We start from the raw sequence: 16,577 nt of genomic DNA, 5'->3' as shown, positions 1-16,577 counted from the left end.
AGAATAGAGGATGTCTCAAAAGGCTTAGTGCAGTTTTAGCTTTAATAACCTCAGAAGTAGAAATGCTACACACACTTATTTAAGTTTAATTCTTTAAATGTCTTTTACCCTTAATTAGTTTCATGAATTTACATTAAAAAATTTTTAATGACTGAAACAAAATTTAAACATTATTCAAAATTCACAAAACTAAGAGACAAATTTAAAGAATTAAACTTTCAAATGATGGTTTTAAATACGTTTGTATCATTTCTACTTCTGAACTTACTAAAGCTAAACTAAGTCTTTTTGGAGACTTGGTATTTAAGAAAGGAAAAAAGAGACTTGCTGTGTAGAATGGTTTTGATACTTGATATGGTCTGGGCCAGTCTGTAGGGTAAGAGGTGAACCTCTGAGGACTCTTGCAGTAATTTGACCTTGTGTCTAGGTTTCAAGGTGCAAAACTTAACCGCGTACAAATTCAAGAACAAAGTAACATGTCACCTATAAAATACCCAGGATACTGTAATTTGCGATGTGCAAAATAACCAGTCACAGCTACTGTAAAAATACACACATTGTGCGGTGTTAGCATGGATGATCTTTGTTGAAATACATGGTGGTCTAAATTATTTGACGAATAAGTAAGGAGTGAAGTTCATCTGCCAGTGCAGGGTTCAGATGACAAGCCTTGAAACCAAAGAGAGTCAGATATTTAGATACATTTTTTATCGTTTAGATACATTTTTTATACATAATAAAATATGTATTAGATTCATATTTTATCGTTTTTTAGAATAGTAAAGTACAGTAAATTTCAAGGAAATTTGTTAAGGTACTTTCTATTCTGATGTCCTACTTTAACCTCTGCAGAATGGATCAATTTGAAAAACATTTTATCAGTGCCAAGAATCAAGGGAACTTAAGCACCAATGATGGCACTGTATGTCATGAATTATTAAGATAAGTAAAATGGAAAGCATTAACATTTGGCCTCAAAGTTGTTATGATCTCAGTATGTGAATGACAGCATCTGTAATAATCTTATTTTAAAATACATAGCTAAAATAGTCTTACGATGTCTAAACAGTGACAAGGCGCATCATTTCTAGACTGGCAACAATGCGGGACAGAGCTGTCATCCAAACCCCACAATGTGCAGAAATTGTCCCTTCAGTAGCCATGACAGTTGGTCACTAGGTGTTTGCTTGTGTGCTTCCAGTAGCAGGAAGTTGCCACCTTTAGAGAAAACCTGTGTTTTTGTTTGTTTCCTGAATTGTTGTGTTAGAAAACTCTCCCTTATTTTAAGCTAGTATTTCTCTCCATGCACTCTAGAATCCTTGAAGGGTCCTAACAGAAGACGTAATGCTGGTTTCACAGAAACCTAGGACTCCAGGAAGTTGGAGTCTCCCTGCCTGACGGTGGCCTGGGTCTGTCACCTCCAGGTCCCAGTTACCATCTTATCAGCCTCACCATCTGCCATAACGCACTGCCTGCCATGGACTCTGATTCCGCTCCCTCCCGACCTGTTCCCTTCCTGTGGGACACTGCCAGTCCAGTGAAGGCCACTGTCGGGACCCCTCGTGTCCTTTTGCTCTGAGAGAGAAGGTTTCTGTTCTCATATCATGCCTCATGTGACATCATTCCAGACCCTTCACTGGTTCACTACCTCTGAATTATCTCCATTTTATCAGTATCCCCAATGGCCCAAACTGACTACAGTATCCTCGATGCGTATCCTAGAGTCCTAGAGTACAGTATCCTAGATGCAGAGTAATGGGGCTATTTTCTCCCATCATATGGAAAGTCATTCTCAGATTGGAATCTGTTTTGCCTTTTTTTTTTTGAGATGGAGTCTCACTCTGTTGCCCAGGCTGGAGTGCAGCGGCACAACCTCCGCTCACTGCAACACTCCTCGCAGGTTCAAGCGATTCTCATGCCTCAGCCTCCCGAGTAGCTGGGACTACAGGTGCGCGCTACCATGATGGGCTAATTTTTGTATTTCTAGTAGAGATGGGATTTTGCCATATTGGACAGGTTGGTCTCAAACTCCTGGTCTCAGGTAATCCTCCCACCTCAGCCTCCCAAAGTGCTGGGATTACAGGCATGAGCCACCGTACCTGGCCTTGTTTTGCTGCTTTATGCAGGATGACTATATACCACATTTCAAAATATGTTTGACTAGAATTTTCTAAGGATATTAAGGATAGGATAGAACCGGAAATCAGCTTGGTTTGGAAATTGGTATAGTACAGAGAGCATTTTTTTTGGAGACGGAGTCCCAGGCTGGAGTGCAGTGGTGTGATCTTGGCTCACTGCAACCTCTGCTCCCAGGTTCAAGCAATTCTCCTGCCTTAGCCTCCCGAGTCACTGGGATTACAGGCACACACTACCATGCCTGGCTAATTTTATTTTTCAGTAGAGACAGGGTTATTTAGTATTTTTTAGTAGGGACTGGGTTTCACCATGTTGGCCAGGCTGGTCTCGAACTCCTGACCTCAAGTGATCTGCCTGCCTCAGCCTCCCAAAGTGCTGGGATTACAGGCATGAGCCACCGTGCCCGGCCAGTACGGAGAGCATTTAAATGAAAAAAAAGTTAGACAACCGTTATTCATACGAAGAATGGAGTAGAGGTAAATATCTTAAAGATCAGTTGCATTTGGCTGTGTGCTGTGTGTCCGTGTGTTAATATGGCTTTGCTGCTCTGGAAGTTTTAAAGTAATTTAGAGTACCCAAACTTACCTGACATTGGAATCCCACGGGGAGCTTCAACAAATATGCTTCTGTCTCCTAGAGACCATGATTGAAATTTTCTGAAATAAGGCCTGAACTTTGGAATTTGTAAAAGATCCTCGGGTGATTTTAACATGCAGAGAAGCTTGGGAACCACTGCGGTAATATCAGAGTCAGCCAAGGGACTCAGAAGACTGTTCCTTCCCTTGTTTCCCCCCTCAGGCTGAACGATCTGTGCACTACAAACACTGCTCTACCAAGTCTGCTATGATGTAATTCTAATTTTGACTCATGGATGTGATGGCGCAGCTTTTTGGTTTTTCTTTAAAAAAAAAAAAAAATCTAAACTTAGTATTCATAATGATCTCCTTTACCGCCTCCCCCCCGCCCCCGCAACTACCACAGCCCTTGCTTTTTAGTTTTTAGTAGTTACTTTGAGATGTGAAATGCATTTGGGATCTAAATAAATTGATCACATGGATTAAAATATGAAAGGCTTATTTTCACTGACTACCTCAAGCTCAAGAATATCCCTCCTAAGTGGGGTAGATGTCATGCTCAAAAAAACCTTTAAACCGTATTTCATTACCATACTAGAATGAACATATAGGTTCACACTTTTTCTAGATGAAAGACATAAACTGTTCAGCTTTAAGGTCTTAGTGCTGGGCCTTAGGCTGCAGATGGTAGCAGAATGAAAGAGTAATTTGCATCAAAATAGGGCTTTTAATCATTTGAGCTAAATTATGCTAATAAGAATCTGACAATTGTCTGCAAACAATCTGCATGTCTGACAGCGTCTCTGTAGACAGAGGTTATCTGCACGGTAATTGAGTAGAAAAAACACTAATCCGTAAAACCATTCAAGTTGCAACTAAAGCCTGGCAGTTTCTCTTTGGGTGAACTGATATTTTGTTCTAACGCTTACTTTAGAATAATAGTGCTTAGCCGTTGCTTCGTCCCTGGTGATGCCCAAGCCGAGCTGGAGACACCTTGCGTGGTAGAAGGATGCCATTGCCATGCCTCTGCTGATGAACTCCGGGAGACAGTCTGTGACCTGAGCAATCATGGGGATGTCGTGAACCTCATCATAGTCAGCAATCCTGAGAGGACGTAGAGTGGTGAAATGGAAAAGGACGTCAGTTACGGCGTAAGTGTTTGTAAATCGATGTGCCTAGAAACTGACCTTGTCCCCGAAGTGATTTCTCTCTACTGCTTTGAGAACTAAGTTGTTTGCTGCGTGGTGAAGGGTTCGTATAGCCAACTCATACCAGGAGAAGACGAGCTTACCATAGTGGTGACTTTACATCGGCTCTGTAATTACGCTCAGCAGGCTCAATCACCATTAGAAAACAAAGGTATGTTTCTTTTTTCTTGTCATATTACTCTTGGAAGTTTAATGTCACTTTGTGGATTTAAACTGCATGGAGAAGAAAGCATTTTCCACTTCTTTGGATCACGTATGGAAACATCCACCTTCAATCTGGACATTAGCCACACAGGACCAGAAAACCCTTTCACTAGCACGTCTTTAAAAATGGACAAGGGAAAGAAGTCATCCTTTATACCCAGACACAAATACGTAGAATCGTGTGAGAATGTGATCCAGTCAACTCCACGTTAACCACAATATTAACGGAGTAGGAATGTGGGAAATAATGGAAAATGCCAAAGATTTTAAAGAATGATTTAAAGTTTTAGTTCTAACTAAGATGGACACTTGCTTTGAGATATCGGCAGTCACTCCTGTTAAGTGGTCTGCTGCCTGGAGCCTGAGATGCTGGGGAAGCTCCCTCCCTTCATCCTCTTGTAGATCACTGCCCTGCACTAGGGCTCGGAGAGAGGGGAGACCTGGCGCTGTGGGAAGGGTGTGACTGGGAAACGCCAGCACACGCAGAGTCTGATGGACACTCCAGAGTACACCCAGGTCTGTGTCCCTGACACACTGCTTTTATACACTGGGTAAATAAGTGTAGGAAAGTACATGGAGCCTTACAGACTCTGGGAAAAGACGTTTTTGTATATTTTATTAGATATAGTGTCAGTCTTTTAACCATATTCTCATGTTCAGTTCTTATGGAGCTATATTTAGTTGTGCAGTTATAGAACTGCATGGCCGAGGAGTGCAGGAAGAAATGAAGACGTGATAAACGTGTGATATGCCAAGCTGTGTTAAGTACACTATTATGATCCTGCTATAAAGGTATTCTCTTCTTACACACAAAGCAATTGCTCCTTAAGCAACTTGCTTCAGCTAGTAGCACTGAAATCCTGAAGGCTAATGGCATAGAATTGTGCTATCCAGTATGGTAACCACTAGCCATATGAATATTTATGTTAATTAACATTTAAAAGTTTAGTGCTAAGTTGCATTAGACACATTTCAAGTGCTCAGTAGCTACCTTTTTTTTTTTTTTTTTGAGACGGAGTCTCGCTCTGCCCCCAGGCTGGAGTGCAGTGGCGTGATCTTGATCTCGGCTCACTGCAAGCTCCGCCTCCCGGGTTCCCACCATTCTCCTGCCTCAGCCTCCCGAGTAGCTGGGACTACAGGCGCCCGCCGCTATGCCTGGCTAATTTTTTTTTTTGTATTTTTAGTAGAGATGGGGTTTCACTGTGTTAGCCAGGATGGTCTCGATCTCCTGACCTCGTGATCCGCCCACCTCGGCCTCCCAAAGTGCTGGGATTACAGGCGTGAGCCACCGCGCCCGGCCAGCTACCATTGTTAATACCGCAGAAAGCTCTGTGAAGGATTTGGCATAGAACATCTAGTAGGCATTCTTGTCAATGCTTTCATCCAGTTTATTCCAACACTACTGCTAGGGTTTGAATAATAAGTTCCCTCCAAAATCCCAGTGTTGCTAGTGTGATCATATCAAGAGGTGCAGCCCTCAAGAGGCGATGAGGCCATGAGAGCACCTCCCTCATGAATAGGACTGAAGCCCTTTCTATAAAAGAGGTTTCCTGTAGCTTTCCGCTGTCACGTGAGGACATGATGGTCCTCCCCTCTGGAGGTTGCAGCCCTCACCAGACAACCACACCTACCTTGATCTTGAACTTCCTGGCCTCTGGAACCGTGAGAAATAAATTTCTGTTTCTTAATACCTAGTGTGGTATTCTGTTACAGCAGCACAAAACAGACAAAGACATTCACCTTTTAGAAAATGCAACACACTTTGTAAAAAATTTCATCTTATAGTAATACTCCACGAGATTCCCTTGAGCATAGACATTTCCGCGTTCTGCTGCTTCTCTTAAGCAATGCAGGGCAGCTTCCGTATCCTGCCGGATGCCTTGTCCATACAAGTACATGAGACCAAGTGCACCCTGGGACTCCAGATTTCCATTGCCACATGCTTCTGAATGCCAGTAAAATGCCTAAGAAAAGCACAGTTTCATCATTGCATTTATGATCCACTAGATGAAATTATAAGGGAATACTAGACAGAAGAGAAATCTGTGGTTCCTAGATAGCACTATTAATCAGTTAGGAGAAAGCTGTAGGCCTTTGGACGCATTTCACACTAGCACACATGCCTAACACTGTGTGGAGGTGAGTTCCTCTGCTGTCTCTCCGCAGTGCAGATGAGGTCACAGTCCGGACAGCTTGTGGCAGAGAAGGACCAGCTGTCCTAGGTTTCAGGATTTGGGGACCTTCCAGAGTAGGGATCAGGAAGGTGCCAAATAGGAACTAAGTGTCTGAAAGGCATGCAGCCCAGCAGAGGAGAGGAGACTGCTGATGGTAAGGGAGAGTTCAAGCTCCCTGTGGATTCTAGAGATGGCAGCTCCTGCAGTCAAAGGCAACCCCGATAAACGCTGTATGTAGCCTCAACCACATTTGCCTCACACTCCGCTACAGTGAATTTGAACTCATTGACAAAATTCCAGGTGGCTGCTCATCTATCCGAAGATGGCCTTAGTTATTATATGCCTCTTGCAAACTTGCCATTAACTCCTCTCCTACAAGTAGGACTCGGCCCCCATTTCCTTCTCCCTATAGGATTTTTTTGGAAACTGTTTCAACCGTGGATGAAAGATTATATTTCTGTGAAAATCTTAGATGGACTTTATTTGTAACTAATTCTTAGTATATTTTATTTATTAGTATCAATTATTTCTCAAGTCACTGCTAATATTCATCTATTCATGATTAAAAGGATTTTGGCCGTAATTTCAGGGCTGTTTCTCTTCTTTTAGCTTTGATACTATAGTATACAAAATACTCTCACATTCATGGTTTCCTTCAATAGAGGTAGGGAAGGGGACATTTATAAATAAAAGGGCTTTGAGATCCTAAAATGTACACTTTCTTTACATTTTAAGGAAATACAAGAGAGATTTAAAACCACATTCCCCACCATTTTCTCAAAAAAAGTAGTGTAACAAATATTAATCTAAATAGAACACTAGCATTAAAAAAGAGGGGAATGTCACCTTTTCTAACTCCTTGGGCTCCTTGGTTGAGTAATACAGCCCGAGCATACTTTGAGCCTTCACACTAGCTTTGGGATTTCCATTGTCTGCTGCGAAAAGCCACAGTCTACGAGAAAGCGAGGCACGTTATTCTTGGTTTCAGCATTCCATTCAAACCTAACCTTGTTCCCAGGTGGGATTACCTTTCGGCTTCCTCATTTGATCGTTTAACACCTTTTCCTTCATAATAAGCTCTTCCGAGGTTGTAAGCAGCTGCAAATTTTAAGTGTCTTGCTTTGGGACATGGAGAATCAAGGATTTTCTTCATATAGTCCACCCCTTTCTCCTTCGACAAAAGAAAGAGCAAAAAACCCTAGTTTTTCGTTGTTCCCAAACTGAATTTCTTTCTCCCAGTAAGGCTGTGAAGTGTCCGTCCCCTGACATGATGCGTAATACTGTGAATCTCTGCCCAAGAGTTACGATTGTCCTGGATGCTGCAGGGCAAGCGGTAAGGACGAAAAGAATCTCTAAAAGCACATTTCCTCTCCAGGCACTCCCAGGAGCTCTGGGGTATAAGAAATTTCCTTCCTTTTACAGCTGCCTGAGTTGATTTAAGTCTCAATATGGGCTTCCTTTTCTCTCTCCTCCCTCCCATCTAATAACCCTTATCCTGAATCAGCACAGTTCTTAGAACTGACTAAAAGGCAAGAACGGCCAGGAACTTCTTTCACATTTATAATTCTTACAATAACCTTGGGAGCCCCTAACAAACACCATCTTCCACTCAAGCATACTTTTACTGTGTGCTCATAGTTTGTATCTAATATACAAATCTTATGCATTAATACAACATCTGCTTTGTGGTCACAAGGAAAGCATAAAAGATATTCTAACCACTAGCAGGAACAGATCTGCACCCTGCATCCCCAGATCCATCAGACACAAACCTTCAAACATCACCCAAAAGAAGAAAATAATACTGGACAATCAAATATATTTTGATTTTTGTTTGAGACAGAGTCTTGCTCTGTCACTCAGGCTGGAGTGCAGTGGCATGATCTTGGCTCACTGCAGCCTCCCGGGTAGCTGGGAATACAAGCATGCACCACCACGCCAGGCTAATTTTTGTATTTTTAGTAGACCCTGGCCAACATGGTGAAATCCTGCCTCTATTAAAAATACAAAAATTAGCCAGGCATGGTGGCAGTGCCTGTAATTCCAGTTACTCTTAAGGCTGAGGCAGGAGAATCACTTGAACCCAGGAAGTGGAGGTTGCAGTGAACCGAGGTCATGCCACTGCCCTCCAGCCTGGGTGACACAGCGAGACTCTGTCTCAAAAAAAAAAAAAAAGTATTAAAATATAATTTTAATTGTGTCCAACAATCCACCGACAATGAAATCTTAACCACTGTGACCAAGACACTAACTTACAGCGTTCAGAATGGTCCCCAGCCCGTCATAGTACATCACTCCCAGCTGGTAAGTGGCTTGATGGTCGCTCTCCTCGATTTCTTCAAACTGTTCTAATGCTTCTTCATACCATCCCTAGAAGCACCCACAAGATATGTAATTATTTCTATTATGATCTTTAAGTAATCCCAAAGGCACCAAGTGGCCAAGTGTTTCTGCCCAAGTTAAACACACGGTTAACAAGCAGTGCAGCCACATCTGAACCCGTGCCCCATGCTGATGAAGCACGCGCTCTGCCATGGCGCTCTGCCATCCTCAGAGTGACAGGTGCACAATGAGCCCTCAGCAAACATTTGTTGCCAGGATAGATGAAGGTGCCGTTGAAAAGTGAGAGAGTAAGTGGGATATAGGTGAACAGCTGCCCAAATAGTCAACGAATGGTGAAGGACAGTCTGTCCCTTTTCAAGTCTTCCCGGGGAAATCAGTGAAAAACCGAAACTACATTACTGAAGTTGGGGGGACAGCTGGCATAGCCGTGCCTCAGTCTACTTCCCAGGTTATCACAACAAGATGTGGAGAACGAGGGCGATTTCCTCCTATGCTGTCCAGAACAACTGAAGCTGCCTCTAAATACTAGATAAAAATCAGGGCTTCAATTATTAATATGAATATATCTGATAATATAAATATAATTTTCTTTTTGAGAGGGAGTCTCATTCTGTCACCCAGGCTGGAGTGCAGTGGCACAATCTTGGCTCACTGCAACCTCTGCCTCCTGGGTTCAAGCAGTTCTCTGCCTCAGTCTCCCAAGTAGCTGGGATTACAGATGTGCACCACCATGCCTGGCTATTTCTTTTTTTTTTTTTTAGTAGAGGCGGGGTTTAGCTATGTTGGAGAGGCTGGTCTCCCAACTCCTGACCTCAGGTGATCCACCTGCCTCGGCCTCCCAAAGCACTGGGATTACAGGTGTGAGCCACCGCACCCGGCCTGATAATATAATTTGTATTATTAAATATTTTGAGCAAATATATAAAAATTTGATTTTTAATCTATAGTGTGAAATGGATTTTATACTAAAATGACTCCCATAAATGGCTTTCGTGACATGGATTTTATGAAGAAAGGTCAGGTAGCTCCTCAAGCTGGCAGCACTGTATCCCACTGTTAAAGTCACAGCCATAGTCTGTGTAATGGGACAGAATTTCCCTGGTATAACACAGTAAGAAACGCTACATGAAATTTTTGTCTCAGGATCTAACAACAGAATTATAGGAAATGAAAACAAATAAACAAAAAATGATACCTCTTCAAAATATAGTTGACCTCTCAGGAAATATGCCAGAGTGTCTCCTTTCAGTATTCTTTCCTTCAAGAGCTGCAATGCCTTATCCACCAAATTAGCATGGGTGTAATGATCTGATTTTTAAAAGGTAAGGAATTCCATTAACCACATAATAGGAATTTTCTCTCCTGAAGTAATGAATCATATAAAATCCATCTAACACTGTTGACTATTTCTTTCTAGTCTCATTCCTACAGCTGGCCTCCTTAGCTCAAGGAAGAAATATTACCTGAAAAAAGGGCATGGTCACAGTACCTAACACTGTGCCTTGTATAATAAAGCAATACTGGCCGGGTGCGGTGGCTCACGCCTGTAAATCTCAACACTCTGGGAGGGCAAGGCGGGCAGATCACCTGAGGTTGGGAGTTCAAGACTAGTCTGACCAATGTGGAGAAACCCCGACTCTACCAAAACTACAAAATTGGGGGGTGTGGTGGTGCATGCCTGTAATCCCAGCTACTCGAGAGACTCAGGCAGGCGGAGGCTGCGGTGAGCCAAGATCGCATCACTGCACTCAAGCCTGGGCAACAAGAGCAAAACTCCATCTCAAAAACAAAAACAAAAAAAGCAATACTTGTGGATTGGTTTCGCACTAACCCTGCTTATGGCCAAGTAGAGCCCTAGCAGTGCAGGGCTAGGTATAAGTCTACGCATTGGTTTGTCTTCCATGGGCAAAGCTGTCTGGAGAGGTGAGTTAAATTCTTAATTTGAGCCTTAATGAGAGCTCCTCTAACCAAATGAGCAATCCATCCCTAATATAATATTTTTAAGGCTATAGAGAAAATCAGATATTTAAATAATAATTGCAAGTAAAGCATGGCATTGTTCTCTTGAACAAACACGACATCTGGCTTGTGTTTTCTAGAAGCATGTCCTTAAGTCCTGAGAGTAAACTCAAGACCTAACCATCTGTGAGACCTCACTGACGATTTGCTACCAGATAAATGAGCAATTTCACAGATTCTTGTGGGAAAACTCAAAAGGTCTGTAATGATTAACCACTTCCTTGAAATCAATCAAACACAGTATTTCTTGTCTCGTTTGCTCTAGCATACAAAATGAACTGTCAGTGAAAGTATTTTCCAAGGGAAGCTTAAATATTAGGATTCGTACCAGTCTTTTCCTTTTTCCATTGGAAGGATTTTTGGTTTTTAGCAGCATATTGAGATATGGCGGCATAAAAGGGGTTCTTGGGCAACTTTTCACTGGTCAACTTCATCCTTTTTCCACAATGTGTATTCTGTAAGCAAGAATAAAAAAATAAGGTGATAGAAATGTCTTCCTCCAGCAAAGTGCAAAAAGAGACTATTCCCACCAGGCGCTCATTATGAAAAGCATCCTTCCCTCATGGCCTAGATAGAACGCCAACCACCGACTCTAGGACGTGAACATTCTTTCCTAGGACATCAAGACCCTCCCCAGCTGAGAGACAGCTATTCTCCATGTCATTTTCCACAGCATGGCATTCACCATGAGACCTGTTTGCACGTCCTGTCTGGCTATGGGTTTATACATTAAGATGGGTCATGTCGCCCAGCACAAGCATTGCCCCTTAGGGGACCTGGTGACACTGCCCACAGAGACAGCTCTTCTGCACCGGTACTTTCTGTGCCCTTGTAACTGACACTCATTGGACGAATCCATTTCAAATTAAAGCACGTGTCTATTTCACCTGGGAATACACTTTATTTTAGCTGTGTTGTTCAGTTTTATCTTCCTGTCTGTATCGGATTGCCATGTTATAAGACGGATCACAGTTGAATGGTAAATCAGTGTCTTCATATAAAATGTAGAGGTCACCTCATTGGGGGTGAAGGAGTCCAGGTTGGCCTAGGCTGAGGGTAGTGAGACAGCAAACTCAGTTGTTGCTACGCTTTTGTGTTTACTCCTTGGCATTCCACTGTTACAGCTTACTTTCACCAATCAGAAACAAGCTTCCAGCAAAGGTTCCTGATTGGTGGTCAAGAGAAGAAATCGAGAGACCCTTACTGTGATTGGAAAGCTGCATTTTTATATCATTACATGATGCTCTTTCAGACAATAAGTTGCTTAAGTGAGAATGAAATGCAGAAAAAAGGAACATTGAGTAGAGGAAAAAAATCACTGAATTATCTTTGATTTTGGAAGAGTCATTTAATCTTTCTAAGAGTCAATTTCCTCATCTTTAGTTTGGGCTATAGGTGGTCTGAATTAGAGGATTTTATAATGTTCCTTTTTAGATATATACAATTCTTGATTATATAATTCCCCAAATCTTATGGCTGCCTTTAGTGAATATAAAATTTCCCAATGAGCTTTACTCAGGGGGAAGCAACATTAGGTAAGGTATTAAGAAGAAAACCCCTATAGGATGATGCAGATAGCATTCATTTATGACTGAGAGATTGGATATGGAAGTTTTATTTTCACCGAAGACATTAACTCAATATGCTACTTCCTCAAAAAGGCTAAGAAAAACCTGGGCATATTCAGGAAGGGCATCAGAAATGAAACAAATCAGAAAACAATACCTTACCTTGTTTAAACCCATGTTGCCTTTTGTGGTTAGAAGACTGCCCATGGTTTTTGTTGCTGTAGCTTAAAAGAAGTTTTGGAGACATTTGGAAAACAAAATCAAAGATTTTTTGAGCTCTTATTAAATGCCAAGTAATGAACTTTGTTGTAAGGCTTTCTAGGCAGCTCCGACAAAATTTTATGAAATAAGGTCCATTATGAGACTCATTTAATGTATGGGGAAACCAAGGGACAGTGGGGAAGTTAAGTAACTTGCCCAAGGCCACAGGGCTAGTTAAGGACAGGTAAGCAGAACAGCCGGCATGTCCCAGCACCTGCGCACTTCTCTCTCTTCTCTCTCTCCCCTCTCCCCTCTCCCCTCTCCCCTCTCCCCTCTCCCCTCTCCTCTCTCCTCTCGAGACAGGGTCTCACTCTGTCATCCAGGCTAGAGTGCAGTGGTACAATCATAGCTCTCACTGCAGCCTCAACCTTCTGGGCTCACGAGATCCATCCACCTCAGCCTCCCAACTACTTGGGACTCCAGCCATGTGCCATCACATCCAGCTAATTCCTTAAAATTTTTGTAGAGATGGGGTCTCCATGTTATGCAGGCTGGTCTCAAGTTCCTGGGTTCCAGCAATCCTCCTGTCTCAGCTTCCCAGTGTGCTGGGGTTACCAGAGTGAGTCACCGTGCCCAGGCTGCACTTCTTTATTCTATTCTGTCTTTCCAAAAAGGAAAACTCTCCAAAAAGCAAAACTAATATGAGCTTTTAACATGACAAGTCTCTTGTAAGAGGATAATCCAAAATTTAGTACTTTTTTAATTAGAAAAAATGAACACAAAGAGAAGATTGAAAACAGCAAGAGGATGTATTTATCTCTGCCAAATCTTGGGATTAGGTATAAAATCATTATTTGAAACTTAACAACTCTTTGCATAATATGTTGTAAATTTAGAAAATTCTATAATAGAATTTGTAGACAGTAATTGATAATATAGAATCTGAAAGAAATCTGTGATTTTAAGGGAAAAGCAGGTGGCATGGATGCTAAGGGTGCCCTTCTCAAATCCTCTTTTGGAGATGGTACCCCCTCATCCCCAGCTACTGTGGATGTTGAAGGAAAACAGCTCACCGCTGTTCCTTCTCCATAGCTTTGTCCACAGCCACACAAGTCCCCTCCTCCAGGACACTTTGCTCCCTCTTTCTTGGAGACAGACCACTCCCCGATTAGGAGAGCCCGTCTGCCACGCATCTTGAGCATCCCTGCACATTCTTGCTGGATGTGTCAAGAATGCAAGGCTGGCTCTGCTCTTTACATGGGCCATTCTCAAGGTTGTGTTTGCAGCAAGTAATCTTGAAGAAGAAGGCAATGTCTCCTCACAGACAAACAGCAGGGCTGCTTCTCTAAAGAGCAGTGGATCCCCCAAGGGCAGGGTTCCTCTGTTATAACGCGGTGTTCCCCCGCTATAACGCCGTGTTCCCCCGCTGTAACGCCGTCTTCCCACCGTCTTCCCCCGCTATAACGCCGTCTTCCCCCGCTGTAACGCCGTCTTCCCCCCGCTGTAACGCCGTCTCCCCCCGCTGTAACGCCGTCTCCCCCCGCTATAACGCCGTCTCCCCGCTTATAACACCGTCTCCCCCGCTGTAACGCCGTCCTTCCCCGCTGTAACGCGTTGTACGCCGCTTGTAACGCCGTCTCCCCCCTGTAACGACGTCTCCCTCCGCTTGTCTCCCCCCGCTGTAACGCGTCTCCCCGCATAACGCCGTCTCCCCCGCTTTGTAACGCCGTCCTCCCCCCTCGCTGTAACGCCGTCTCCCCCGCCGCTATAACGCCGTCTCCCCGCTTATAACGCCGTCTCCCCCCGCCTGTAACGCCGTCTCCCCGCTGTAACGCCGTCTCCCCCTTGCTGTAACGCCGTCTCCCCCGCTTATAACGACCGTCTCCCCCGCTTAACGCCTCTCCCCCGCTGTAACGCCGCCTCCCCCGCTGTAACGCCGTCTCCCCCGCTGTAACGCCGTCTCCCCCCGCTGTAACGCCGTCCCCCCCCGCTGTAACGCCGTCTCCCCCCGCTGTAACGCCGTCCTTCCCCGCTGTAACGCCGTCTCCCCCGCTGTAACGCCGTCTCCCCCGCTATAACACCGTCTCCCCCGCTGTAACGCCGTCCTTCCCCGCTGTAACGCCGTCCTTCCCCGCTGTAACGCCGTCTCCCCCGCTGTAACGCCGTCCCCCCCCGCTGTAACGCCGTCTCCCCCCGCTATAACACCGTCTCCCCCCGCTATAACGCCGTCTCCCCCCGCTATAACGCCGTCTCCCCCGCTATAACGCCGTCTCCCCCGCTGTAACGCCGTCTCCCCCGCTGTAACGCCGTCTCCCCCCGCTGTAACGCCGTCCTCCCCCACTGTAACGCCGTCTCCCCCCGCTGTAACGCCGTCCTCCCCCACTGTAACGCCGTCTCCCCCCGCTGTACGCCGTCTCCCCCCGCTGTAACGCCGTCCTCCCCACTGTAACGCCGTCTCCCCCCGCTATAACGCCGTCTCCCCCCGCTGTAACGCCGTCCTCCCCCACTGTAACGCCGTCTCCCCCCGCTGTAACGCCGTCTCCCCCCGCTGTAACGCCGTCCTCCCCCACTGTAACGCCGTCTCCCCCCGCTATAACGCCGTCTCCCCCCGCTATAACGCCGTCTCCCCCCGCTATAACGCCGTCCTTCCTCGCTATAACGCCGTCCTCCCCGGCTATAACGCCATCTTCCCCCGCTATCCCCCGCTATAACGCCGCCTCCCCCCGCTATAACGCCGTCTTCCCCCGCTATAACGCCATCTTCCCCCCGCTATAACGCCATCCTTCCCCCGCTATAATGCCGTCTTCCCCCGCTATAACGCCGTCTTCCCCCGCTATAACGCCGTGTTCCCCCGCTATAACGCCATCTTCCCCCACTATAACGCCGTCTTCCCCCGCTATAACGCCATGTTCCTCTGTTATAACGCAGCCCACAGAGCGTGCGGGAATCCATAATGGGTCCTCTGTGTCACCTCTGTGGGTACTGGGGGGCAGGGAGAACTGGCTCAACCATCATGCTGACACTCTGGTTATGGCTTCTGCTATAAGTAAGAGAAAGTCATTTGTTTCTAATCCAAGAGTCTTGTGTCTTCTGCCAGCATCGATGAAACAGGCTGGCTTGTTAGTTGTTAAGTAGGGTAGCATTGCAGACTCTGTACAGTCCTGATACCCCTTAGCCTCAAGGTGAGATAAATTTGGTAGTGTAATTGTGCTCTGTGAGGTCAGAATGAAGTTGGTTTCTACCTGAGCCCACATTCTTGCTCAGCATGTCTCCTGCGCTGTTCTCCTGAGACCACCCCCTGGTATAGACTTGAACAAAAATCCCAATAGGAACTCTGCTTCTGGGGAAGTAAACCTAAGACAATGGACATGTGGAGGAAAATATATTTATTCTTATCTTTCTACAGCTGGCATAATAAAGGATAACTCTCCTTCCCATAACATGTTAGAGCATATTGTGCATGGTCTAGTATGTGAATGGTTTTTGGAGCAGGGAAGGCGCAGCGTTCTAGGAGGTACTGCAATACCATGTCCATGTGTGGGGTTGGAGCAAGCTCCTATTGTATCTCCCTGCTCCAAAAATGCATTTAATCTCTTGTCTTCAGATAGAGGATGGATCAGATATTAAATTGATAAGAATAGATATTATACTTGATCTTGACCAAAAAGTTGAGAAGCAACAGTATGTGAAATGTTTGATATTGCGAACAGGACTAAAGTTAGCTGTTATTGAATAATGTTATTGATGAATAACGTTATTGAAAATGCTTAGTGGCAGGAAGGGAAGAAGGACCTAAGAGTAGGGATTCTATAGAGAGAAGGAACATTAGATCTGCTTCTCTGACAATTAGCAGGGTCAAGCAGAACTACAGACTAGAGCCGCCTCCTGAGGGCTGGAAGAAAATGAATGACTATTTCCTCAAAGATTCAGACAAGTTATGACTCCTCTGTGGTTATGATGAGCAGATATTAGAATCAGAATGGAAGTATCAAGAAATGATTAACTTCTTGAAAACTCATGGAAAAGAGAGAAGTGTTTGGAATAAACCAGGTCCTCGTACCTAAAAAGAGGTGCATACGAGTGAGGAATGATTAAGCAAGACTTATCATAATGTTGAAAACTTGTATTTAACTTTTCAAGTTTAAAAAA

At 44.5% G+C, this 16,577-nt stretch overlaps 1 protein-coding gene and 1 non-coding gene across 3 annotated transcripts; both read right to left on the bottom strand.

Annotated features, from left to right (window-relative positions):
* Positions 1-188: 188 nt before the first annotated feature.
* LRP2BP (LRP2 binding protein) lies at positions 189-12,487 on the bottom strand. 2 transcript variants are annotated; one of them, XM_030918628.1, is made up of 9 exons: positions 12,390-12,487; positions 10,988-11,114; positions 9,836-9,948; positions 8,554-8,667; positions 7,326-7,468; positions 7,144-7,249; positions 5,864-6,087; positions 3,641-3,815; positions 189-669 (listed from the first exon to the last, which is right to left on the bottom strand). In XM_030918628.1, the coding sequence occupies exons 1-9, from the start codon at positions 12,432-12,434 to the stop codon at positions 604-606; spliced, it is 1,113 nt and encodes a 370-aa protein (XP_030774488.1). In that variant the 5' UTR covers positions 12,435-12,487; the 3' UTR covers positions 189-603. The 2 variants fall into 2 exon arrangements, with proteins under 2 accessions (XP_030774488.1, XP_030774490.1); XM_030918630.1 differs by lacking the exon at positions 189-669 and adding an exon at positions 2,655-3,034.
* Positions 12,488-15,920: 3,433 nt separating this feature from the next.
* Positions 15,921-16,108, bottom strand: LOC115896285. Its single transcript, XR_004056187.1, has one exon. It is a non-coding gene; the product is annotated as a U2 spliceosomal RNA (small nuclear RNA).
* Positions 16,109-16,577: the final 469 nt, after the last annotated feature.

This window comes from Rhinopithecus roxellana, chromosome 2, assembly GCF_007565055.1.
Source record: "Rhinopithecus roxellana isolate Shanxi Qingling chromosome 2, ASM756505v1, whole genome shotgun sequence".
NCBI lineage: Eukaryota > Metazoa > Chordata > Mammalia > Primates > Cercopithecidae > Rhinopithecus > Rhinopithecus roxellana.
Note: the sequence above shows the minus strand (reverse complement) of the source record. Positions and strands in the feature narration are given on the sequence as shown.

Excerpts from the sequence above, each read along its gene's own strand:
- LRP2BP (XM_030918628.1), bottom strand. The coding sequence starts at position 12,434 with ATGGGCAGTCTTCTAACCACAAAAGGCAACATGGGTTTAAACAAG. Across the intron at positions 7,469-8,553 it reads TGGGGACCATTCTGAACGCT|GAGAAAGGGGTGGACTATAT; the intron begins GTAAGTTAGTGT and ends CTTTTGTCGAAG. Across the intron at positions 6,088-7,143 it reads AGCCCAAGGAGTTAGAAAAG|GCATTTTACTGGCATTCAGA; the intron begins GTGACATTCCCC and ends TGCTTTTCTTAG.